This window comes from Sphaeramia orbicularis, chromosome 22, assembly GCF_902148855.1.
Source record: "Sphaeramia orbicularis chromosome 22, fSphaOr1.1, whole genome shotgun sequence".
NCBI lineage: Eukaryota > Metazoa > Chordata > Actinopteri > Kurtiformes > Apogonidae > Sphaeramia > Sphaeramia orbicularis.
Genome location: NC_043978.1, coordinates 7,859,892 through 7,887,726, shown reverse-complemented (window position 1 = coordinate 7,887,726; position 27,835 = coordinate 7,859,892). Strand labels below are relative to the sequence as shown.

General features: G+C 41.0%; 1 protein-coding gene across 4 annotated transcripts; it reads left to right on the top strand.

Annotated features, from left to right (window-relative positions):
* Positions 1-65: 65 nt before the first annotated feature.
* alms1 (ALMS1 centrosome and basal body associated protein) lies at positions 66-27,719 on the top strand. 4 transcript variants are annotated; one of them, XM_030127044.1, is made up of 19 exons: positions 66-167; positions 1,581-1,704; positions 2,147-2,267; positions 2,371-4,111; positions 4,306-4,465; positions 4,937-6,001; positions 7,248-7,363; positions 8,225-8,598; positions 9,101-9,708; positions 10,531-10,644; positions 14,782-14,925; positions 18,930-19,852; positions 20,235-20,352; positions 21,966-22,175; positions 23,556-23,797; positions 26,052-26,208; positions 26,289-26,346; positions 27,440-27,539; positions 27,632-27,719. In XM_030127044.1, exons 1-19 carry the CDS (start codon positions 153-155, stop codon positions 27,674-27,676), a joined length of 6,435 nt encoding a protein of 2,144 aa, XP_029982904.1. In that variant the 5' UTR covers positions 66-152; the 3' UTR covers positions 27,677-27,719. The 4 variants fall into 4 exon arrangements, with proteins under 4 accessions (XP_029982904.1, XP_029982901.1, XP_029982903.1 ...); XM_030127041.1 differs by having other exon boundaries at positions 4,937-6,019; positions 7,242-7,363; positions 9,113-9,708; XM_030127043.1 differs by having other exon boundaries at positions 4,937-6,019; positions 7,242-7,363; positions 18,948-19,852.
* The last annotated feature ends 116 nt before the right edge of the window (positions 27,720-27,835 follow it).

Below are 27,835 nucleotides of genomic sequence, written 5' to 3'. Positions count from 1 at the left end.
TCTTCTCACGCTCTTCGGTTTAAAACAACCCGCTTTTCTGGTCACGTGACTTCCGGCTTTCACATTTCATAGCAACGCTCCTTGGATACCAGGAGGCGGAAGCGCGCCCATAGTGGCGGACAAAAAACTGCCACAGCAATAACAACATCAGCATGGACTCTCTACGGGTAATTGGCGAACCTTTGCGTTTGTTCATGGCGTTAAAATCGGTGGAGGTTTTGTGCATCCTTTCGATATGTTGCAGATAATTCTGCGTCACGCAAATGTACCCCTAACGAACAGCTAGCTAGCTAACGCTTTGCGGTAATGAGGAACGTTAGGCTAAGTGTTAGCTTTTAGAGTTAATGATTCAACTGTCAAACGAACAGCGGTATTTATTTTTACATTATTCATTTTTACGTGAAATACCCCTGCTCTCAGTGTTGAATGAACTCAATGTGGACATTTGATGATTAGTTCTAATGACCACACTATGTCCAACTAAGGTAATATAACCTGTTGCATGTAGCTGAGCTGTAAACATGTTAACGAACGACTAAGGCATTTTTTGAGTTCATTTCTGGAGATGCACTTCAGCAGCTTGCACTGAGATTTCATCAGCTCCAGGAGTTTAAAAGCCATGATTTTTAGACTTTAAGATCTTCAGTTTTTGACAATTTAAAATCTTTTCCCACACAACAAGTTTAAGCACGAGGTGAAGGGAACATTAGGCAGAAAATTAGCATGATTTATTTTGGTAAATACATTGCAGTGTGGTGTAAGAAACAACAGCAAAAAGAAGCTAGTTCTGTTTGATGCTTTGCAAATTGTCATACTTGAATATTTATGCCATATTTCTTCCTTTCAGTTGAAAAACTGGAGTTTGGGGCTCAACCAATATATTCTGTTTCAGGGTTGATTCTGATTTCTAGTAATCAGGAAAATTAGATAAGTGGTATTTGGAACTGCTGCATATTTACAGTAAAAATTTAAACTTTGTTCACAGAACTCATTTGAAATGGCTTTAATCTGACTTTAACTGACTGTTAAACCAATTAAAGAAAGAACAATAGTTAAATATTTATTTCCATATATATATAAAGCTGAGCTATTTTAAAGCCTATCTTTGAATTCATGAAGTAACTTGTAGCACAGGAGATAAACCCTGGCCACTGCCATTAACTGATATCAGTCAAAAGGCTGATATTTACTGATGCTCTTTGGCTAATTTGCCATTTATATTTACTTGCAATCCTAGAATTAGAAAAAGATTATTGTCCAAATACTACTTTAATTTGGTGAAAAATGATCTTGAAAGGGTCTTTAAAGGCATTCAGTTCAGGAGTTTCACACCTGTATCCTGTTGTTGGTGGGCACAGCTGTGTTTCATTGTGTTGATGACGGTGCTGCCCTGTGTGCTCTGCAGGTTGTTTGAGAGTTTTGAGGCATTGTCATTGATGGATAATTCCATATAGATATACTGTATTTTCCTCAGTAGTTATGAACGCTTGTTGAAAATGTTCAGGTTAACATTTAACCCGTGTTAAATACTGCATGTGGACGCTCACTATAAGTTAAATGGTTAATCGTCTGTTTGACAGAGGTTGGCTGGGTCACCTCAGTTGCCTGAAGATGAAGATGTGAGACAGTCTGTTGGACAATCTGGACCAGGATCTGAAAGTCATGGCAGCCACGAACAAACAGGGAGAAACTCTTTACAGTTAGGTGAGTACATTTGATTAATACTGGATTTAGTTTTTGGTTTGTTTTATCAAACAATGCAGCATTATTGTCTGAATTACAGAATGTATGTGAAATATAAAATATACTTTTAGGGCTGCACGATATAACAAATATCTTTGAATCTGGAACAGATTTAGGCATATTTTCTGTAAATTCATGAATAAAGCATTTGTGTATAAGAACCACATGGAAACATCTGTTCCTTACTAGATTCTCAACTAAATACTCTAGAAATATTAATTCATTTATTTTTCCTTTCATGCACACAATGTTTTCAGTGAATTTTCTCTTTTCTAAAGAGTTCAGTTAGATTTTTGTGTTTTCACGCCTGGTTTTTATTATTTTTGTTAGTTTTTGTTAACAGTAATGGACTGGCTGTATATAGGACTTGTTAATAACCCTTACCATTTTGTGGTTTTAGTAGAGTTTCAGGACAGTAATCTTTCTCCAGCCCTTCCCCTGCTGCCTGCACACTCTGGAGGGGAGCATAACTTCACTGAATATTCTTTATTCCAACAAAGTGATGCTGAATTTGCCCCATTAAGGTAAAAATACATACAAGTCAATAGTATTTGTTTATAAATTGTTCTTATCATCTGTAATTTTGAACATTCATAACATTTCTTTTCATTTATTTGCTGTTTCAAGGCCATACCCTGATGTTTCTATGATATCTGAGAAGTTGCACTTCACACCCCTGGGAGCGTTGGAGTGCCCCTCATTAACTCGGCGTGCTTTGGCCCAGGAAGCCAGACTTTCTGAGGAGGGAGGGAGCAGCTGCAGCTCTCTGTCCCAGCACAGTTTGTCACCAGATGAAGGCAGACGAGAAGAAAGGGTTTCCCCCCCGCTGACTGGAACCACTGAGAACAAGCCGGGAGTCGAAGACAAGGACATGGAGACATTAACCGATCAAATAAATAAACCAGTAGGAGAGGCTCCTGACAGTGACACTTTTTTTCTGAGTAAAGATGTTCCTGCTCAGCACCTTCTGGAGCTTCTTCAGAAAGATGTGGGCATACTAAGCAGCAGCAGCAGTGCCGTTTCCTCCTCCTCTGAGACCTCTGTGAAAAGGACTACATCTACATGTGAGGAGCCGAAAAATAGACAAGTTAGTGAAGCAGACAGTGACCACAGCATGGTTATGAGAGAAGGGCCTCCAGGTGAAGCCTCGGTTTCCCCGCAGCTGACACGACAAACTGACAGAGGTTTCTACCCCATCGAGTCACAAGAAGCTGTGTCCCAGGTCTGTAATGTCACCACGGGATCCCGTGGCACCCAACCTGACGACACGACTGAGGCTTTACACAGAGATCTGCTGTCTGAGGCTCAGAGGGCCGAGGTTAAAAGCCAGAAAAACACCACAACACGAGGGGAAACTCAAACAGAGACGTCAGGAGGTAAATCAAGTACGAAGTGGACGGGGCCGTTTTCTGCAGGAGTAGATCGGTCTCACAGAGTACAAGAGCTCTGGTCCTCAGGGAACCAGACCGGAATCGACGGCTCCTACCTGGGTTTCCTTCCTCAGTCACAGTCCACCCCTGGTGTTTTCAAGGCTCCTCTCAAATCTGATGTCAAGGCCAGATTTGGGCACCTTTCAGCCATCGACTCGAACAAAGACAGCTCGTACCAGTCGAGCGCAGGGGTCTGTCCACAGTCTGCAGACGCCCATCACCCTGACGCAGAAAGTCCAGAAGAAGCCTCCTCTGCTAAAGTCCAGTCTCTCCCAAGCCTTACCTACGTTCAGAAAGTTGACGCTTGGAGGGCCAATCAGAGTTCAGGGAAAACTTCATTGTTCGACAGCCTGGCGCTACAAGGGTTTTGTGGCGTCTCACCTAAAAAGAAAGCATACGATGCGGTGTCGGACACACTAAATCGCATCCTGAGTCAGCATGTCGGCAGGTTCACTCAGTCACCCAGTGTTTCCAGTGCGACCAATCAGAATGTAGCACCGAACACCTCCACAGCTCCCTCTGGGTCTTCATCTTCACGCAGAGGGGAGGCAGTGGGCAGTGCTCCCAGTGAAAAGGAGAACACAGGGTCTGCAGCGCCTCTGTCGGCTTCTCCCTTCGGCCGCTCACAGTCCCATTCCTCCATCAGCACAGTTAAGTCTGTCAAGAAAGATCCGCAGACGGAGCAGGAGGTGAGTCACGGAACAGAAGACGAGCCTCAGCAGCCGAGTGCCGCGGTCCTACCTCGCATGAGCCTCGGTCAGTTCAGCGACGTGACGCTCTCGAGTTCCCAAGACAGTTACACCTCAGGACAGAAATTAGGAGCGTCCTCTGTGGTGAGCCTAGAGGTTGACAACTACGCCCCCTACTGGACTTCCAAAGTGTTGACACCGCCACCTCAGCCCCGGCCTCAAGAGTTTAACATTGAAGAAAGAATCCCGGTAATTCAACTGAAAACCATTGAAAGTGTTTATCATTTTATTCATGTTTCACAGCAGAAAATCTCAAAGGTTTAGCCACATTAAAACAGTTTCACTGTAAAATACACAAAGTACATGTGACATTCAGTGACTCATAATACACAAATAGACCTGTTTTCATTCTGCTGTGTCTTGTGTTTGTATTTTTCTTGTAGTTGTATCTCCAAAACCTGGGCATTGACCAGTCTCCTTCAGCAATCTTGACTCCGTTTGTACCCAGAGGACCGATAAGAGAGCCAGAGTTTTCTCCTAGTGATTTCACTACAATTAAAGGATCGATTGGGACGCCAACCAGAAGCATTCTGCCCTCTGAAGGTACTGTAAAAGAAACGAAATCAATGAATGGGAGGGAAAACTCTGACAGTTTACGAGGTGTTCTAAAATGTTTGCCCACTGGTGTGTTAAAATATTATTTGGTTTATACTATAGTAGTGGGATAAAATAAACCATTAAAGTTAAAAATTAAAATTACTTGGAATGTGTGTTAAGAAAAAAAGTAGTTCGTGGAAAAAGGGCATTTGGATAAAATGGTTAAAATTGTTTATTTTTCAACATATGCTCCATCCAGGTTAATCCACTTGTGCAAGTGTTGATCTCAGCTTTTTAAGTCCATCTGTAAAACTGAAGGTCATGTGATTTAAACCGTGTCAAAGTGATTTTCTTTTTCCACAAACACCCTCATTGTGCAAAAAGTGACTAGTGTTAAACAAAAACAGACTGGATCTACAACTCTGTTTATATGTTTTACTTCAGTTTTCATTTTTCTAACTCATTTTGTATTTGCAGGTGGCAGTCTACATAAAGGAGAGTTCTCCAGGTCCAGTGTCCTGTCTCTGGACTCCAGTGTCTCTGTCCCCCTGAGCCTGGACGGTCTGGCTCCAGTCCCGGTCCCAGAGCCCACCAGAACCTCTCCTTTATCAGACTCTGCAGTGGATCGGAGTTACCACAGACAGGCTCATCAACCGGACTCAGAATCCTCCTTTCCCAGACAGCAGGAGGGCAGCAACTTCTCCAACGGCCAGACCACCATCCAGCCAGCAGACCAAGCTGGGTCCGACCCCTGGTTGGTCACCAAGAGTAGATGTGTGGACAAAGACTTGGAAACTCACTTGCAAAGGAAACAAAGTCTGGAACAAAGTGCAGAGGATTCTTTCGTCAGCTCCACTGCCTTGTCGGAGATCCGTAAACTACTGACTCAGGCCGACAGCGTGGTTTCATCCAGGTCCTCCGCAGCCTCCGATTTGTTTCTGTCACTGAAGAAGAAAACCAGCAGAGTCCAGGATGACCCCCACCCTTCCTCTTCCGCTGATGAAGACCCCACAGCTCGTCGCTCTCTGCTGTGGACCAGGTCTTCATCCGACTCCGCGCTGACCTCGGACAAACCCAGGGAAAGCGTCACAGGTGGGGAACCTTCACCGGGGAGCCCTGGTTACCCGAGTGCCCAGACCTCCGTTGCTGCACGCGTCCCACAGCAGAGCGGCGTGGTCAGCAGAAGCGCAGGGATGTCCCTCGTTCTGTCTAAGTCGGTCCGGAGGGCGGAGCCTGAGGGCTGCAGCGCTGCACCACCACCGCAGCCCCCCGTCACCAACCCGTCACCAGCTACAAGTACACATCAGCTCAGCTCCACCCCCACGCCGCCAAACGAGGTGAAACCCACCGCGCAGGGACGACCCTTGGACAGCGACTCCTCCTCGTCCGTCCCCGATGACGCCGACCAGGGAGGGATGAGTGACGGGAGCAGCGACAGCTCACTGGCGGTCAGAGTGGCCAAATTACTGCAAAGTGAGTCTCCGGCCACCATGGTGTCCAGCACAGGCAGCACCACTGACCAAGAGGAGAGCAAGGCCAGAGGTGAGAGCAGCAAGTGGACAGGACGTACCGGTATGTGGACCAGAACCACAAACGTATAGTCAACATCCTCCGTACTTTGAGTCTCAGTAGATGCTCTAAAAACACCTTTTTAAGGAGAGAAAAACTGTTTCTCATACAACCTACCTGGTTAAATAAATAAAATCTAAATGAACCCTTAGATATCTGCTCTGCTTTTGTACATATAATATAAACAGGTGATGCCAGCATACTTTTCTTTTGTTCAGACAAGGTATAGTTTTTAGATGTTACCCACTTGACAGTTTCGTACCTTGTCTGAACAAAAGAAAAAAGAAAAGTATAATTGCATGAACAGAAGACAAAATGAACATCGTTAGCCTTTTAGGTGATGTCAGTGTTTAGTAAAACACATGGACAGCACTGTTAACGAATCTCAAGTTTCAGTATGTGTTTTTTTTATATACAAGATTCCTCTGACTGTTTGGAAATTTTAAGATCCAAGTCCAAAAATTTTATCAGAATTTTTAGCCTTAAAATCCCAAAATTGATTTGAAAATGAAGTTGAGGTTACTTTTTCTAACATGGTGACGTAAGCTTTTTGTGTTTGAGTGTTATTCTGGGAGAAACTAATTTTTGTAACACTAACAAATGTGCAGAACAAACCTAACATTGAACCAAAGTGTGTGCGTTTATTGATCAGTCAGTCCGTCTACGTTTATTTATCCAGCAAATTACAGCAACCTAAGATGAGCGATGTGCTTCACGGCGTTAAAAACAAAAAGACCCATACATGAATACAATAAAAGTACAAAAACAATAAAACAGAGAAAGTGAGGAAGTGTAAAGTGAAAGTTTTAAGTTTTCGATGACAAATGAAAACTTAAAGGATCATGTTTCACTATATGTCTTTAGCATCTTTTTATTTTAGTAGCGCTATTGTACCCTCTGTGTACAGCTAGTAAAACTGACCTCAGTTATTAATCAAAATGCTTATGTACACTATTGAACAATAGTATTTATCAACACATAACAAAAGTACCTTTTTATTCATAGACTTTATAGTGTCTGTATTCATTTTTTTTAAATTTTTTTTTATTCCGTGTCATCTTGAAGCGATCTCCAACCAGCACTGTTGATCGTCCAGCTACTTTTCCAGCTTTGAAATCAACCCCTCATATTTTCCTAATTTGCTTTATAAATAATATCAGTCTGCATTTTCGGTTGAACTGTACCAGCATCAGGTTTAACGTGTGTTTGAATGTTCCAGAGTGGATTAAACTCGTGATATCAGGACTGCAGTGTGAAGCACTGGAGCTGGACAAAGAAGACAGACGGAGGATTGAAGAGATCAAGAGAGAGCTGTTGTTGAAAAACCCTATAAAGGTAAAAAAAAAAAAAACACTGACAGAAACTGTTACATCACACCTCATGGAGCAGTAATCATAAGAACCAAATAAGAACCAAATAGGCTATTCAACATTTAATTTTTTATTTGTAATTTTATTTTTTGACATTTATTAGAACAATGCCTTGACATACAGTTCAGTCTCACACATATTGCACAATTCTGGTCTTATACATATTTTTCCTACCCATACATGCGTGTACAGGAGGGCGGCTGTGGCTCAGTTGGCAGTTCGAATCCTTCCTCTGACTGTCCACATGTTGAGGTGTCCTTGGGCAAAACACTGAACCTAAACTGAACCCTAAATGTCTCCCAGTAGGGCATGGCAGCACCTTGCATGGCAGCAGCTGTCTACTGGTGTATGAGTGTGAATGTGAGGCTTTGTGAAGCGCTTTGGGCACCATAAAAGTGTGGAAAAGCGCTATATAAGTACCAACCATTTAAGTCCCGACCAGGGAAAAAGAAATCGGAGGGAAAAAAAACAAAAAAAAGCAAACACCCTCCACAGGTCAGCAACATATGTTCTTTGCAGGGGACCATCTGTCCAATTAAATGTCCATCCGCAGTTGCATATTTGTATTTCTCATAATCTTTCTGTCATTTTTAACGTCTGCCTCCAATGTGTGGACAGTACAGCTCTCAGTCTGAAGGTAAATGTGTGAAAAGTGTTCAAATCTACTGTTGAAACACAGCTTTTTCTGAGGTTTTGTTTCATCTCCTTCATGCATGGAAAACTTCTGAACAAATTGAACTGTTTCTACTGCTGTGTTTGTGGTGCTTCAGTTATTTAACCAGAAAACTTAGAGCCTGTCCTTGGTTTTTGTTTTGTTCCGTTTCAGAGCCAAAGTAGTTCAGACACAGAGGCCAGTGCAGCGTCCAGTGTTAAAGACCAGAGGAGTCACAATCCACCTCATCCTGCGGAGACGTTCGCCTCCATCAACGACATCCAGCCGTCTGAGAGCGTCGCTGCTAAAACCTCAGACTCCAGTGGGCACCTTCACAACCCATCTGCTGAAAATATTGAGGCGCGGGTACGAGAGATTGCCGTCAGAGAAGGCGTGACCCTCCCCAGGACCAGAGCACTCACCTCCATCACCATCTCCACCTGCAGACGCTCCGTCTCCCCTTCACCCTCCACCTCCCCGGTACCTCCACTGAGCCCAGCTGCAGAACCGCTGCATCCGAGCCCCCCCGCCTTGGCAGCAGCCAACGGGTAGGTCTGCAACGTCATCACATGTTCACCTTCATGTCAGATGGAAGAAACTAACGGACATGTCTTATTTCAGTGTCATTTTCTGTCATCTGGAGTTTGACACTATTAAGATAAAATGAGAAAAGATGCATTGATTGATTGATTAGATAGGTATTTCAATAAACAGTAAAATCCTACATTAACCTTTGTTTAAGCAGGTGAATGTCTGAGATTAAAATTCCTATCAAGAGTGACCTGACCAAGAAAGCAGAATAGACATAAACTAAATCTAGTCCTAAACAACAAAAGATGGATTCTGTGGCTGAATAAAATATAGATTATAAAATCCATGTTATATAAAAGATGGGTTTGACAGCCCTGTTCTGTGTCATCTGTTATTGTTCGTCTATAGATAAACTATTATTAAAACTCTGATACTGATACTCTCATACATCACATAAACAGAAAAAGACTATGAAATTTAGTTGATGGTTAATTGTCTAACACATAATTTTCATGTCAGCTCTATTCACAGGCAGCTTCCACCGACATGGACTGAAGAAAACTCGACCAAAGAGCCAGGATCCACGTCTTCACCGAGCGACGACCTCCTGAACGCTCATCCAGCAGCAGGACGGACGAGGCAGGACGCCGTAGGAGGACACAACGAAGACCTTCCCTCGTCCTCTCTGGGTTTGAACAACAATGATGACGGAAACGCAGCGTCTTTGAAAAGAGAAGAAAAGTTAATAATCCAAGACACCTCAGGTCCTGGTTCTGGTCCTGGTCCAGAGCAGGCCCGGGCCAGAACGGGTCACGTGTCACACATCCGTCTCACGCTGTCCCCCAAGGCCACCGATCACAGCGTGTCCACCACCATCTCCACTCAGGACCGGGTCATTCCTCGGAAAGTCTTCGTCCCTCTCAGACACTCGTCGTCCGTCTCCAGCCCGGATGAGGGTGTGGGTTTGTCCAGTCCACCGGAGTGGAACGAGGCCAGAGAGCAACTCAGACCACGAGGGTCCAGGAGGACGGATGTCTCTTCACTCTTCAAACCTCAGAAAAGGACCACCGCCACCTCCACAACCTCCGTCCAGGTGTCACCGAAGCCCTTCGCCATGGAAACACCAGGTGGGTTTGTCCAACAGGTACTTGGAAGAGAATTCAGATCCTTTAATTAAAAAAAAAAAAAAAAAAAAAAAAGAACCAGATAGAACAGACAGGTTCCACATTCAGCCTGATTTGATCTCAAGTGGATCAGACCAGTGTAAAAAAATACAATTATTAATTTAATTAAATTATATTACATTAAATTATGAAAATATTTATAGTTAGTAACTATCCAACCAAAAAGAAGCGAATAACCTGAAAAAAACAGAACTTCTTCAGAAAAATGTGTAATTTTAACAATATTATGCCTCAACTTATTTATACATGGGCTTTATGGACTGGTTGTTCATCATCATCATCATCATCATCATAATAATAATAATAATAATAATAATAATAATAATAATAATAATACATTTTATTTATAGGCGCCTTTCAGGACACTCAAGGTCACCGTACAAAGTTATTAAAAATAAATAAAACACATAATGTATTGTTAAAGGGTAGTTTGTAATTGTAAATATTTTCTTAATTTAATAGGTTTGGTTTTTTACACTAAAACAAAGAGAATAATGTGGAGTTGTCATAATTTATAGGCATAATGTCGTGTTTTTTTCACATTAAACCAAGGTTATAGGTTATTATTTAACTTGAGACCACATTGGTCTGTATGTGGAACCTGAACTGGTTTGATGTCCTTGATTGTTAATATCTTCAGTGTAACTTTTGCAAATTCAACCTGCCGGCCAGATTGGAACCTTTGACGGGCCAGTTTTGGTCCGCTTGCCGCCTGTTTGACACACCTGTTCTAGACTGTTAACATCTGTGCATTTGTTCCTCCAGCGGTCCCGCTCCTGTTGCCGTATAAACCACGGGGGAGTGAAGAGCTCTTCTATATCCCTCAGACTGAAACCGACGTCTGGTCTACGGACACCTCCATGGAGAGCAGCCACACAGGTCCAACTGATCCCAGAACAGCAAGTCACAAATAAAAATAGACACAGCAGACCAGTTTGGAGTTTATTTTAAAGACTTAGGCTTTAAGAGCAGGTTTAGACCCTGTAATGGAGTCTGGGGGGTGGATACAAGGGGGACGTCCAGCGTACAAGGCTCAGTCCAAGCCTTGTATGCTGGGGGTTGATGCTGCAGGTGGGGTCAGGGGTCTCCTGATGACTAGAATAGAATAGAGTGTCTTTACTGTCGTTGTACAGGTACAATGAAATTGAAAGGTGCAATTATCTTTAGGTGTCATAAAAGTAGAAATGTATATAAAATTATTGCAGATAATTCCTTTATCAAGACAGGGGTAGTTGTTTGTTTACTTGCTTTACTAGTTTCAGCTACTTCCTACTTCATCAGAAGTGTCACAATGATGGTATATAAAAACTGAAATATGAAAGAAAAACCCTGATGGTATAAATATGTAAAAAGAGGAATAGAAAAGTGTCACTGGAAGTTTAAAAGACACATAAAACATCATCATATACCCTTGGGCAACATTCAGCATTCCACACTTATATTAATGTCCAGCAGTATGCAGCATAGCTGTGGCCCTGGAATAAAAACAGTTTTTTAGACGGTTTGTGCCAGCCTTCAGTGTCTGCCAGAGGGTCACAGTTCAAAAGTGGAAAACCAGGGTGGGTTCCATCCCTGATAATATTCTGTGCCTTCTTAAGACAGTGGGAACTGTAGAGATCCTCCAGGGAAGGAAGGGGGCGGGTGGTGGTCTTCTGGGCCGTGGTCAGGACCCTTTGGAGCCCCTTCCTGTTCGCTGCCGTGCAGCTGGAATACCACACACAGATGCAGGACGGCAGGATGGTTTCTGTGGTGCATTGATAAAAAGACATGTGCAGTTTCTGGGACAGATAGTTGTTCCTGAGTTTTCAGAAAAGAACATTTACACAGTAGAGTCACAAAAAACAAAACAACAGACGAATGTCCAGCAGGAAAGGTTCAAGTCAACCTGTGCCAGCGATTCCATCCAGTGCTAATCCTCTTGTGTGAATTAGTCTGGGACCTTTAAGTTCCTTTTAGATTCACAGACCTACAACCAATCAGACTAATGAAGCAGGACACACTGAGCCTGCTGCCACTTTAAACTCATCAAATATGTCAGAAATTTGGTGAAAATACTGCATGTGTCAATTTAAGTTGAGTTTATATGTTTTTATATAGACGGTAAAACAGTTTCAGTCATTTGTAAAATTCATTTTTAATCATCTGATCAGAAAACAAAAAGACACAAGTGTCTCTGAGTTGGACCACATTAGATGGAGCAGAATCCTAAAGTATCAGACTGTAACCATATGTCCTGAACAGCAGTGACGGACAGATAAACCATAACCCTGTTATGACTGCAGAGGTCTGTGTGACCCACTATGGATCTGGAATTAGGTTCAAACCTCTGGGACCATTTAAAGACACACAAACTAAACCACTCATAGAAGACAATAAACAACATTCCATAGTTTGATTCTTGAAATAATTTGTACTAGTACCAGCAGGGGAAAAAATACATGTACAGGAATGAGGTATTGTACACAGGATATAAGACTGTTGTGCATGAGGAGGCTGTTTACATCAGAATATAGTTTAAGTTTGGGTTCAGTCCAGTACAGGATTCTGCAACTATCTGTATAAGATAGCATCAGGGAAGAGATAGATGGCTGGATGGACTACATGTATCCCAAACTGGGAAATTACAGAATTCACTGTCTGTTTGTTCATTCAGAGGTGAATCATAGCATTAACATAAACAAATCCACACAAAAACTGTCTTTGTTGAAACTTTTTTGCCAATAGTTCTGGTGTTGTTCTGTCACAATGAGTAGGACTTAAATCCAAACACACATATGGACAGAGGACATGTGGTGTCCTGTAAACCAGACTAGGGCTTTAGTACAGACACAAGACTCAATCTGAAGAACCTCAGGTGGTCTGTCATCACATTAGACCAGATCAGACCACATCAGACCAGATCGGACCCAGCCCAGAGCAGATTTCATATTGATTAGATGCAGCGCAGACACATCTGTCAGAGAAAATGAAACATTTGTTCTGAGGCAGATGGTTGTGGTTCCCTGACGACCAAATACACTCACATCTTTAAAACGAACACCAGCTACAGTTTTAATTTGAGGTCTAGTCTTTCCTGCAGCTTATGTTTGGTTTGTGTAAGTGTTTTTAACTTTGAAAGAAAACATGGGGTTTTTATTGTCTCATTCACAGGATAAAATATTTATGCTACATTTACACCGTGGGCCAAAACCAACCCACCAAAGGGTCCAATTCACCGTGTCGGATGAGTTTTTGAATGAAATTTAAATTAAATCCTTTTAGTTCAGGTTCCAGGTCTCGTGGGTCAGTCAGTAAAACACTATAATCACCTGAAAATTAGGACAACTACAAATTTTACTTTAAATTACATGAAAATGTTCACATTAAACAAACTATCTTTTCACAAAAAATCTGAATAATATGAACATGAAATGTCTTCAGAGCAGTAAATGTAATTTTAATATTATTCTGCCTTTTACTAAATGTTTTGCGCCTTTGTAGATCCACTGCATGTGTAAATGAGAAAAAACTTCATCATTTGTTCCTTGTAACAGTATCAACATTTCCTGAAAATTTCATGAAAATCTGTCCATAACTTTTTGAGTTATCCTGCTAACAAACAAACAAACAAACACGCAAACACACAAAGCAAAGCGATCACAATACGTCCTGGCGGAGGTAATAAGTATATTTACAATTAAAAAACCTAAGTGTATTAACAGTAACTACATACAGGAGGGTGTTGTATGTATGTATGTATGTACAGGGTGGGGAAGCAAAATTTACAATATTTTGAGGCAGGGATTGAAAGACAGTGTATGACCAGTTGGTTTATTGAAAGTCATGAGAATTTATTTGCCACAAGAAAATGTACATAATAGAAAATGTTTTTATTCTATGTGTCCTCCTTCTTTCTCAATAACTGCCTTCACACGCTTCCTGAAACTTGCGCAAGTGTTCCTCAAATATTCGGGTGACAACTTCTCCCATTCTTCTTTAATAGTATCTTCCAGACTTTCTCGTAATAGTTTTGCTCATAGTCATTCTCTTCTTTCCATTATAAACAGTCTTTATGGACACTCCAACTATTTTTGAAATCTCCTTTGGTGTGACGAGTGCATTCAGCAAATCACACACTCTTTGACGTTTGCTTTCCTGATTACTCATATGGGCAAAAGTTTCTGAAAAGGTATGGATAATAGTGTTAGGTATGATTATGACATCAATATATGTTTGGTTTCAAAACAATTGATGTAGTGCCTGCTGAGAAAAAACAACTAAATGTTCATTGTAAATTTTGCTTCCCCACCCTGTATGTATGTATGTATGTATGTATGCATGCATGCATGTATGTATATATAAGTCACATGTTAAAGGTTAGAGGTCACAGGGCTGTGGCCTGTTGAGTAATGATCAGAATTGACCCTATTAGTTTTATTCACCTTGAATATAAATGTGTTCTTCTGTTTGAACTTCTCCAAACTGACCTCAGACACTCCCTGTGGTCTTTGTCGCCCCTTTGAGGCAGATCTGTGCAGTTTTGGAACCATGGGCTTGGATCCCTGGATGGTGTCATGGATTTTAACTTGTTGGAAATCTTTGTAAAATAACTCAGAAAAAACCACTGTTGACAGGTTTTTGTTTCCTGCAAGTGGCTGAAACAGGAAATATAAAAAATGAATTGATAATTTAAGTATGTGATGTGTTCCAGAGGAGGATAGTCAGTTAAATGGGTGATAAATGAGGAGGCTCTGCTCCCCTTTCCTCCTCCTGTTCAGGAGCAGCTGGTCCTTTGTAACAGACACCACGCAGCCATTAATTATTCATGTTCAGGGGCCGAGCCAGACAAAGGAAGAGCTGGGGCCCCGGTGGACGAGGACGGGGACTTGAGCTAACAGCGTTTTCTGTTCACACATGAAACCTAAGGATTTGGGTCACCTTGGCAGCATCTGTTTAACCTGTTTCTATCATTCAGGAGGATGTTTCTTCTGGTTGAACTTTATCTGAGTTAACCAGGCGGCGCTCTGTTCTCCCCAGGCTCAGACGACGCTGTCCCTCCTCCATTCAGCAGCGAGGTCCTGGGTCAGCTGGATCCAGGTGTGGACCGTGGAGTCACCATCAGACACACAGAGGGAATCTACAGTAAAAGGCTGAAGACGATGGAGCTGCCGGCTTCCACAGGTGAGAAGAACCTGAAGGACAGAGGACGTTTAGGGCCTTTGGTTCTCCAAATGTTCCAGTAAATACTCAGGATCATTTTCAACCTTTGGTTATTTTTGTCACCAGTTTAACCCATAAACACCCAGTGCTACTTTTATGTCAGTTCCCAAAGAACTTTTCTCTATATCTAACATTTCTTAAGTGATTCATCACCATTTACTTATATTATTATCCTCTGTATTTGCTATTTTATCAGTATAAATCAGGTATTTTCCTATATTTAATTCACTGATCATGAAGATGTTCATAAAAGCTCAGATTAAAATTAAGGGTAATTATATCAAAAGCAGAGCAAACTGCAGAAAAAGCGATTTTTTTCAGTCAGATCTCATTAACTGAACATAAACCCAGTGTGTCCATCCACTGTCACTGATTCAACTCCATGGGTTTTACTGGTGAATCAGTGTTGTAGAAGATGACGGTGTTTCCATGGTAACTATGAAGCCTCTGAATGTCCAAATATGGTCATATCTGATGACCATGAAAAGAGGAAGAACTGCATTTTACACCAATTATTGACATGTGTTGATAGGATTAGTGGATCAGCAGGTATTAAACAGTTTAGATCAGTAGATGGTTTAGGTTAAAGGTGGACGTTTGGGTCTGTAAGGGTTAAAGGTGGACGTTTGGGTCTGTAAGGGTTAAAGGTGGACGTTGGGGTCTGTAAGGGTTAAAGGTGGACGTTTGGGTCTGTAAGGGTTAAAGGTGGACGTTGGGGTCTGTAAGGGTTAAACACACAACACAAGTCAGAACATAATGTAAAACACTAATGAAAACTGTACAATAATCTGTACGTTTCTCATATTTTTAACTTGACACTAAGTGGTTTCAGCTGAGAATGCAGGGGTATTTCTGTGACCTTTTGACCTACTAACATGTAACTACCCATCATTCTCCAGTGACAGTGAAAGTACAGCAGTTTAACTCAAATGTCTCTTTACTGCCATCAGTGTACAGACATGAACAACACCATATGATGTTACATGTTACATGTCACTGGAACAATATCGATGTAACTACAAGACCACCTACATCTAGACCACAGGTGTCAAACATGCGGCCCTGGGATCAAATCCAGCCCGCCAAAGGGACCAGTCCGGCCCACCAAAGGGTCCAGTCCAACCCTTGGGATGAATTTGTGAAATGCAAAAATTACACTGAAGATATAAACAATTCTTTTAGTTCAGGTTCCACATTCAATTCAATCTCCAGTGGGCAGAACCAGTCAAATACTATCATAATAACACAGAAATAATGACAACTCCAAATTTTTCTCTTTGAAAATGTAAATATTTTCATGTATTTACACTAAAACAACATATAATTTCCCAAAAAATGTGAATAACCTGAACAAATATGAACAACCTAAAATGTCTTAAAAGAGGTAAGTACAATTTTATCAATATTCTGCCTGTTATTTGTAGATCCACTGTGATCTGTAAGTTATGATGTACATGTGTAAATGATAAACAGAGGAAGAATACTGTTAAAATTACACTTATTTTTTCAGTTCATGTTATTCCCATTGTTTGAAAGGATAGTTTGTAGATGGAAACCTTTTAATAATGTAAATGAACTGTTTTCGCTCTACAACATAGAGAAAAGTTTGGAGTTGATATTATTTCTATATTATTCTGTTATTATTTTACTGGTTCAGCCCACTGCAGATCAAACTTGGCTGAATGTGGAACTGAACTAACATGAGTTTGACAGCCCTGGACTAGACGGTGATTAGAGAATATGGAGGCTGAAATATAGTTCAAGGTTCAGTCATTGACGTTCATTTAATGGAGCACATGAAGAACAAAATGTGTCCTCAGGTCTCAGTAATAAGAGAAGAGTAGGATAAATTAAAAACAGACACATAAAAACACACACTTAAATAAAACACATTCACCATTACCCATGTCATTTTGTTTTGTTTTTTTTTTTCTTTTGCATAGTTTGAGCCATAATAAATATGACAAAACTACAAACTGTACAGTTCTAGCTTTTGTAATATTCCAGGAGGGACCAGGCCTTTATCTGAAGGTTTGTATTAAAGTCGCACCTTTTATTTCTAAATTCTACTGTTCTATAAAAAGAACATGGTCATTTTTATGGGAAATCTTGTTTTGATCCACCTCCGTTTGCTTCACTCATAAAACCTCTTAAACAGAGTCCATTCAGTACTGAACAGTGTTTGTGGCTTCACCGTTGTCTTCATGTGGTGTTTATTAGTTTCTACAAATCACAGTTTTGCTGGACAGTAAAACACACACACCTGCAGTGACCGAGGTCAGACATTTACACTGCAGATGACAGGTTTAGAAAACCAGTGTTAAACAGACAGACAGTATTTTTAAAGGACTTTTCTTTATTTAAAATAAGATGCTTTTCTCACAATTTTCTCAGAAATAAGCAAAATAGGAGTATTTTGTCCTTGAATTGGATATTTTGGTCTAATATTAGACATTTGTAATTAGATACACAGTAATATTAATAATAACTAGAAGCACTCGGAGAGCGCAGACCTCCGCCAAGGCTGATCAGTGGCCCCCCCTGTGGGCCCCCCCCACGCCAAGGAGGTTATGTTTTTGCCAGGGTTTGTTTGTTTGTCTGTCTGTCTGTCTGTCCGTTAGTATGCAACATAACTCAAAAAGTTATGGACAGATTTTGATGAAATTTTCAGGGTTTGTTGGAAATGGGCCCCCCCGTGGGCCCCCCCACCCCCGATCACCACCAAAATTTAATCATTTCTTCCTTATCCTATTTCCAACAAACCCTGAAAATTTCATCCAAATCTGTCCATAACTTTTTGAGTTATGTTGCACACTAACGGACAGACAGACAGACAGACAGACAAACAAACCCTGGCAAAAACATAACCTCCTTGGCGGAGGTAATAAACTGGTTGTGCTTTGAGACACTTTTGGAACATCGTTGTACTTTTAGTACCTTTTTTAACCCTTTCATGCATGAATTATGAGGACCTTAATCAAGATTTTTTTTCTTTGAGTGCTTTTATTCCTCTTTAGGCATGGAAAAAAATAATGCGATTGAAATTTTTATGGACCTGTTTTTCATAGAGTTGCAAAAATGTCCACTCAGCTGGACACCATGCATTTCATTTTTGAAGCAAAGAAAAATGTATTTACTGATTTAAAAAGTGTGAAAACTATGAAATAAAAAGTTTTAATTCAGCTAATCGGATGTTTTCTCACATTTTAACATACTCTAATACTAGTTATTACTCACTTCATGGAGATAATATGCAAAAAGAAAAAAAAGTTTAAAAAAACTGTAATTTACAGTCTAATAACAATTATCAATTGATTTACACTCAAACATGTTAGTGCAGATCAGGTTTATAAAGAACAGCAAAGTTACTGTAATGGTATGAACTGCAGTGTATGGGATGGTGCGTAAACGTCCACTGTGTCAGCTGATATGGAGCTAAAAGAAAAAAAATCCATGAATATATAAGAGGACAGCTGTAGAAGAACTGTCCCCTGTAGTGACCACTATGCATGAAAGGGTTAAATTATTGATGGTGTTTGGTATGAATGTTTTTACTTTACTGTTTTATGTTTGGGTTTAGTTTTATGTGTTTTATGTATATTTTAGTGCAGATGTATGGATGGAATCTCTATTGTCTGTAACTTCTGCTGCTGCTGAAAAAATAGTTTTAATCTCAAGTTTTTTTCCTGGTTAAATAAAGGATCATAATAATACAGTGTATGTAAACAGTAGCCCTCTACTGTGTTCAGTTCAACAGAAATGTCTTTTTGTTTTTTTCATCAAATGAAGTAAAATCCAGTATAGTTTACTAACCTGATCCCCAAGAAATGAGTCAGACTGGGCTTTGGACGTGTCCTTGTTCTGATGTTTGTTCAACACATGGAACTGGGTTTTCTGTGGTCCGGTTCTGAATGTCCGGTTGTCTAGGTTTCCAGTCAGTGACGGTGTTTTGTGTTCACTCGTAGGCATCTCTGTCGCAGCAGGACCCTCCCAAACGGACCAGGGTCCGCCTTCTCGTCCGTCCACAGACGCCTTCACCTCAGTGTCTTCAACAAACCTCCCAGAACCCCCACCGTCCAGGAGAGACCAGGGGACCAGCCCAGTCCACTTCCCTGGTTCGGATCACCCACAGCCCAGCAGTGATGTCTTTCAGCCGGTTCAGGTGCACAGAGACCAGATCCGGACAGTCCATGTCCTGGATCACAGCCCTGTGGAGCCAGACCAGGACGGGCAGGAGTCCACCGTCCTCCAGTCCAGGTCCCAGCTCAGTGCCCTGGACCAGCTGTGGCAGAGGTTCTGTGAGCACTGGAGCCTGGACCAGACCCGTCCAACCAGAGACAAGGAGGCGTCTCTGCTGGAGCGTCTGGAGCGTCTGTCCCGCCTGATCCAGACCAGACAGGACGGGACGGGTTCAGAACCGGAGCAGCATCGATCCACCACAGAACCGAAACCTGGAACTGGGGAGGAGGACCTAAGAGTTCTGAAGAAACACAGACACGAGGGGTTTGGAGAAATGAGGAGGGTTCAGGGTGAGGACAGAGACCTGGACCAGAAACACAGACCAGTTCACCTGAGACCTCCTCAGACCTGGACCTCCAAACCTGCAGAGGACACCTTCTCTTCCCAGAGTCCACACCTGTGTCCTGCAGACAGAGACGAGTCAGAGACGCTGTCCACCACGTCCGGGTCCATGTCCACCGTGGACACGGCCCGACTGACCCGAGCCTTCGGCATCCACAGAGTCCAGAACCTGAAGACCGGCTCCAGCCTCAGTAAACTGTACACCGCCATCAACAAGCAGAAAGAGGGGCGGGGCCAGAGGAGAGGGCGCCACAAAGACCCACCTGTCCTCACCCCATCAGAGACCACCGGGTCCGACGATTCCTCTGTGAGTACTGGTCCACATAGGCCTGGACCACCTGGATCTGAACATCAGATCAGTGTGGGTTTAATCAGGGGCAGTACATGAAGGTTCTGGTTCTGGTTCTTCTAGGTCAGGGCTCAGTTTAGTTCAGGTTCCACGTTCAGACCAGTTAAATAAAAACCTATAAATAATCATGTTTTACATTGAAAAAAGTACAATTACATGATGAAAGTGTTTATATTTACAAAGTACACTTTAAAAAATGTGAACATACACTGATCTGCCTTGGCGGAGGTCTGCGCTCTCTGAGTGCTTTTCTTGATACCAATGTACAGATGTTGAATCATTGTCCTCATTATGGGTGTTCCAGACACATGAACTGATAATCGCTTTTACTGATCCACAGATCACAGCTGACTCCACGTCGTACATGGACTCCTACACCGTCCAATCACAGCGCAGACCCTCCACCGTTCTGACAACCAAGAAAACTGTCAAACTGGTCAACAAAGGCATTCAAGCAGGTCAGCGTGGGTTCATTCATTCAACTGTAGTTTGAAGTCTGATCAAACTGAATACATAATAGGGATGCAAATTATCGATTAATCCATTAATCATTAGTTGGTTGTCCTTATTGATCGATTAACAATTAATTGATAAGTGTCAATTTTTCTGAGAACCTGACTTTTCTCTTTCGATAGGGTCTATAAGAATAAAAGCTAAATATTGTTTATACACGTCATGAAAAAATCATGTCATATTCCTTAATGACTGATTCATTGAACCATTGGATACAGAACAGACAATGACCTTTATGGAGTAGAACTAAAGACATTCAACAGAAATTCAATAAAATAAATGGATCTGAGGAGAGGCAGTGTAGAAGAAATGGACATTTATGAGTTTGCAAATTCTTATTGACAGTTAATTGATAGTCAATTAATTGTTTACATCCCTATTACATAATGTACATAATGAATCATAAATACAATGAAAGAGAATTTAGTTAAATTGTCAGAATAATGGCACTAATTAGAAAATTAAACAAACGGATGGAGGTCAATTTTAAATATATTTGAAATTCTTTCACTTGTAAATTCATTGTTACATTAATGTTAAAAATATCTGATCTAATTCTAACTGATTCTGGTCAAACCTGGGATTAAATATTTTTAAGCATTTCTTCTTCAACCACATCCGTTGAATATATTTATTTTTAACGTCATACAATTTTATTAAATAGTTTCATATCCTTTGTTGCTCTCTGTGAGGTTTGTCTCACTGTGTCTAGAATGGAATGGAATATCTTTATTGTCATTTTAACAAGTGCAACCAAATGTAAAAGTGTCATCTAATGTGTACATCATATATAAAACCTCCTGTAAACATATGAATAAAAGCAGGTTAAATAGATAAACCCATCCCTCCCACACACACACATTCTGTTTTTCCACTGAACCCTTTAAGCCTGTTCAACAGCTGATGGTAAAAACTGTCCTTGAATCTGTTTTCTTCTGTCTCGTCTGTTCTGTGCCCAGGGTGTGACTTTTCCTTTTATCATGTTGTGTGTGTTTCTGACGCAGATAAAACTGTGTAACTCTTCCAATGTTTGGAGAAACCAGGCAATGATCATCTTCTATTTTTTATATTTTTATTGATAGAAAAACATTATGTACATGCCACATCAATTCACAATTGTTCCCCATGTTTTTTTTTCCATCGTTTTTCTAGCCAACAAAGATGACATAAGCCTGAATAAATAAATGAATTAATTTCATTTTACAAAATGCCACTATTAATAATAATAGCTATAGACACCTAATTCTGTTAAACTGGAAGAACAAAACTCCTCCAACTCATCAGGTTCTGTTGGAAAATATTATGTAACGCTTACATTTGGAGAAAATCAAATTCTCACTGAAAGATAATGTAAAGTTATTTTATTCAATTTGGCAGCCCTTTATAGATTACTTTAATATTAAGTAAGTAGGCAGCCCCCCCACCCCTTTATTTATATATATATATATATATATATATATATATATATATATATATATATATATATATATAAATAAATCATATCTATGTTGAGTACAGTTTTCTTTCCGTCTTCACCAAACGTGTTATTTTCCTTCAGGCGACCTGGAGATCGTCAGTAACGGGACTCGACGCCACACCCGCGACGTCGGAACCACGTTTCCGTCTCCCAGACTGATGTCATCTTCGTCCAGCGCTGACAGAGGAAGAGGAGGAGGAGGGGGGGGAGGAGGAGGGAGGAGCTCCACTAAGAGTTCACAGAAACAGAGGAGGAGCAGGAGGAGGAGCCCCAACAGGATCTACCCTGAAGGTAAACGACCCTGACCTGGACATGACGTCAAACCACCGAGTCTGTTTACACGACCACGGAGGACATCTGGTAACTGTTCAAATCTCATTAACATAGTAATCAGATTAATGTAATAATCAGATTAATGAAGTAATCAGATTATTGTAATCAGATCTGATGCGTTTACATGCACTTCAGAAATACGACGATCAGAAAAACCCTGGTTCAGCCGTTTCACTCCATTATTGGATTATTCTCAGAGTTTGTTCATACGTAGTGATGGTAGACTCAAACTTCCTGTTACTGTTTTCCGCTCCTGTTTAACTACGTCACTTCTGTTTTCTACCAGTTTAATAGTTTTTCCACATGTTCAGATGGAACAGAACTAAATAAATCAGATGAACCTGTAAACATGTTTGAAGACGTGGGAGTGTTGGGGTTAATCCATGTGTGTTAATCTGATTAATTATAATCAGATTACTGCTGTTATCTGATAAAGCAGATCAGATTAGACTGTTTACATGATCAATAATAATCAGATATTGATCAGAGTGTTAGTGTGGATGGAAACAGGTTGGTTTTTCGTTCGTTAGTTGTAGGTGGTTCTAATCTGCACCATTTTTGGTCATAGCCTTTTTACAGGCTGCTAATGGTAGTTTAAACAAATATGACAGATTTACATTTTTGGACCTTTTTTTTTTACTGTTTTCGTTGTTTTTACCTTCGGCCCTCACTGCAGGGTATTGTCATCTGTTTGTCCATCCGTCCGTTTGTCCGTCCGTCTGTGCAAAAACGTTGGTATGGACTAAAGGCTGAATGTTTAAGTGCAGCCACATTATGTTTGTATTTTTTCTGTTGTTTGCAGTGTTGGGGTGCTTGTCTTTTATTACCCCACCCCCGAAGGGGAGGCAAGGGCTATTGTTTTTGGTTTGTTTCTTGGTTTGTTTCACACTTCAGCAGCAAAACTATAGGTTGAATTCAGACCAAAGTGGGTTTATAGATTGGCAGTGACCCAGAATAGATGTGATTACATTTTGAGAAAAGTAGGTCAAAGTTCAAATTTTTAATATCTTTCTTTTTCCCATTTGCTTATAATGGCTGAAGTCTGTCTATACTGACATCAGCACACACACAGACGTGATGACATCAGATGGATCGACGCCAAAATAAGATACGATACATATAAGGGGCGGGGCTTGTGCCTGGCCACCTTTTTTTTTTTTGTTTTGTTTTGTTTTGTGATTCATAAAAAAGAGCCAAAACAAAAAACTAGTGGGCCAAAATTCTAGTTCAGACACGTCTGCCGTCCTCTGTGACCCTTTTGAACCCTGGTACTGTTGAGTCCAGTCCAGTTCATGTGTCCACCTAACGTTTGCACATCTGGGTTGTTTTCTTCTCCAGGCGTGTCTTGGTTCATCTCTGCCGACGACCTCAGATCTGAGTCCAGGAAGGAGAACCAGCCCAAGGATGACGGGCTGCTTCAGAGGCGGAGCTTGGCCTGGTTCGAGTCGTACACCAGAACCGACCCATGGAGGGAACCGCTCCGACAGAGACAAGTCCACCAGCCCGCTATGACACAGCACACGGACCCGGACCCTGAACCCAGAACCAAAACCACCGGTCTGACCCGGGTCTCCCTCCAGGTCAGTGGACTTTAGATGTTTGGTGTTTTTTAAGGTGGACTCTGGATTCTGTTAATGTTCATCATCTCATTAACGATGATTGAACTGATGTTGCTGCTTCGTTATGACCTCCGCAGTTTCCATTAATGGAGTCAAGCTGCAGGACACCAGTGTTCAAATCTGGACATTTAAGGGTCGACTAAAGGTCCTCGCAGAGGAAGAATTACGTTAAACTATTTCTATAATTTGTAACGACAGAAATGAAGGAGTTTATTCAGAATCAAACACGTCTGTCATCAGTGTCTCCACAGAGCCTTAAAATGTCCTAAATTAAGTCCTTAATTCTCCTTAAAATTCATAATTAATCCTTAAATCTGACAAAGGTCTTTAAAATCTCATAGACACAATAAATGATACTTTCTCTATTTTTTTTGTATAAAATTAGTCCAATGTGTAATTAGTGTTGATTATTTTAATGAAGATGGGAATGAGTGGAGCCTCCAACAGTCATTCATGGGTGGAGGGGGGAGGGGCTTCAGGTCAAGATTATAATAGTTTTGGATTTTTCCTTCTAGTTTAGTTTTATTTAGTTTTGACTTTTTTTTCTCTAAATCAGTTAGTTTTAATTAGTTTTTAGAGCAGGTTTGCTAGTTTTTATTAGTTTTCCTTTTTTTTTTTTTTCTAAATGCTTAGTTTTAGTTTAGTTTTAGTATTCATTTTAGTTTTGTCGTATCTTTTCTCTTCTTCTCCGTCGTATTCAGATAAATCCCAGACAGGACTCTGCTGCTTTCTCCCAACTTTAGTCTCCATGTTTCCAGGTAGAGTGGGGACCAGAAGACGACTGGAAACCACAAGTGACGGACCGTCATTTTTATCTGTTTTAGTTAGTTTTGGAAACACACAATACAGTTTCAGTTATCATTTTTTTTCTTTTAATTATAGTTTTTATTTATTACAGTTAACAAAAATGTTTTTTCAATTCTAGTTTTCGTCATTTGTTAGTTTTCTTTAATGATAATAACCTTGGTTCAGGTATGAGCTTTAACATCAGTAGAACAGACATTCATGGATGAGTGTGAATGCAGCGTTAGTGGAAGAACTCTGAGCTCTGTTGAACTGACATTAATGTGAATGAAATGAGAACAAACAGAAAAGTGTCTTGGTCACAGAAACATTCATTCTGATTCTTTTTACAGGAGCTTTAATACTTGTCTGCTGACCTACACTGTTTATGAAACTGATGTCAATGTTTTCAGAGGCTGATCATCTACTAGAGGTCAAACAGTTCAGCCCAGTTTAAAAAGGCTGCAGAAAAACTAAACGGTCAGATTATTTATAACCATAATTTAAGGTTTATCTATTTTACTGACTCTGACTCTAAATGAAAACCTTCAGGACAGAACCAACACTAGTGAGGCTAAAATCATGTAAAGCAGGGCTGTCAAACTCATGTTAGTTCAGTTCCACATTCAGCCCAATACGATCTGAAGTGGACTGGACCAGTAAAATAATAAGTGAAAAAAACGAAATTAAATTATGATAATGTTTACATCTACAAAAATCTGAATAACATGAACAACTAGAAACGTCTTAAGAAAAACAAATGGAATTTTATCAGTATTCTGCCTCAGATTATCAGTTTATCATTCACACATGTGCATTACAACTTACAATTACAAACGCACCAAACATTTAATAACAGGCAGAATAGATAAAATTGCATTTCCTTATCTTACGACATTTCAGGTTTTTCACATTTTTTGTAAAATAAGTTTTTTAATATAAACATTGTCATGTAATTTTACTTTTTTACACTAAAACAAAGAGAAAATGTGCTGTTTTCATTATTTATAGGTTTAATATGATAGCATTTCACTGGTTCTGACCCACTTGAGATCTAATTGGTCTGTATGTGGAATCTGAATTAAAATGATTTTGACATCCTCGATTCTTAATATCTTCAGTGTAATTTTTGTATTTCACAAACCCATCCTACAGGCCACATTGGACCCTTTGGTGGGCTGGATTTGGCCCCCGGGCCGCATGTTTGACACCTGTGCTCTAAACAAAGGAACATTTGGACCAGATTCATCTGTAAAACCTTCAGATCCCATCACTGATCTTAACAGTTGTCTATCATCACCGTCTGTCTGGAACTCCAAATGTCAAATTTCAGTCTGAATGTGCAGTAGGTTTAAGGTCCATCCTTGTGGGACCTGGTCCAGATCTGTCCAGACCTTCCATCTACATGCTCTGCTTCTCCACTCGTCCACAGGAGGCGCTGCAGACGCGTCGTCCAGGCTTCATCTCCAGGTCCAACCAGAGGATGAGGCGTCTGGCTCTGCAGGTGGAGCAGAGGAGGCTCCAGACCACCTTCAGCAGGGAACTGGATCAGGTCTGGGATCGACCAGGGAGACTCCCCAAACCAGCAGGTATGGACCAGGACCCATCAGGACCTGTCAGGACCGAGTCCACCTCTGAACTCTAAACTGTAATGTGTGTGTGTGTGCAGGAACAGCTCAGCTGAGGAGGGCGGTACCGAGGAGGGAGATGGTCCAGAGGTCCAAACAGTAAGAACCACATGTTCTTTATGAAAGTCAGAGGAACCAGTAGATCCAGGTCTGTGGGAAAGTCCAGGTCCAACAGAAAGAACCGATTCTGGCTCAGATACAGCAGCAAAACAAAAACACAAACCCATAATACGTCAAATTTAGTCGATACGGAAAAAACAGAAAAGCCTCCGATTTAGACATTTAATCTAAAATATACAGAGTCTAAGACGTCTGTATTTATGAGTGTTTGTGTTTAGAGCTAGTCTGGAAAAATGTGACGTATGAACAGCAGAGAAACAAAGAGAAAAGGTAGAATTAGACATTTTTATGATTCTAACACAACATCACAACTGTTTATTAGTGGAAACCTCCCAAAAACACCTGTAGACCGCTACCCTTACACACCTGTAGACCGCTACCCTTACACACCTGCAGACGGCTACACTTTCACAGATTCAATTTCACAGACTAAGAAGCTGGACAAGATCATCAGGAAATCCAGCTCAGTCCTGGGCTGTTCTCTGGACTCGGTTCGGGAGGTGGGGGACAGGAGGGTCCTGGCCAAACTCAAGTCAATGCTGGACCATGAGTCCCACCCCCTGCAGGAGACTCTGTCAGCTCTGGAGAGCAGCTTCAGTGACAGACTGATCCACCCTCGCTGTGTGAAAGAGACGTTTCGCAGATCTTTCCTTCCTGCTGCTGTTAGACTCTACAATGAACACTTTTAACCTGGTGCAATAATCCCATTTGCAATACACAAAACGGACACTTTTATTTATTTGTATCCATATTGTACATACTTTTAATGCATGCACATCTTTATTTATTTTTTTAAAACCTTCTGTGTGAACTTTTTCTGCACTGTCCTGAGTGTTGCAACACTGGAATTTCCCCATTGTGGGACAAATAAAGGATTTCTTATCTTCTTATCTTAAACACCTGTAGACCGCTACCCTTAAACACCTGAACAACAACCATAAAATTGAGTTCAGACACATGTTCAGACTTTTTGGCAGAGCTGGAGCCAGTACCAGTAGTGAAAGAGAATCCATGACAGTTTAGAGCAGGAACAGTTGAATCTGCTCCAAACGTGGTGTTTGTGTTTGTTCAGGATCTATGAGAATCTGCCGGAGGTTCAAATAAGGAGAGAAGAGGAGCGACGGAAAGCCCAGTACAGAACCTATCGACTCAACGCTCAGATTTACAACAAGGTACCAAACCGCACACCATACTGACGGACCAGACGCCAACCCACGACGGTTCCTTTAAACAGGACGTTTCCTTTTGTTCTGTGTCTTTGTAGAGAATCACCAACCACGTCCTGGGCAGACGAACGGCCTGGAACTGACCAGTAAAACGCACAATAAACCAGTAACCCACCAATTTAACTACAAAGACCATGTATTTATTGACATTAGTTTGTATTTGACAGATTATGTTTTGTTTTTTTGACATTTTTACTCACAGACGATGGACGCTGTGGTCCACAGGTGTCAAACATGTGGCC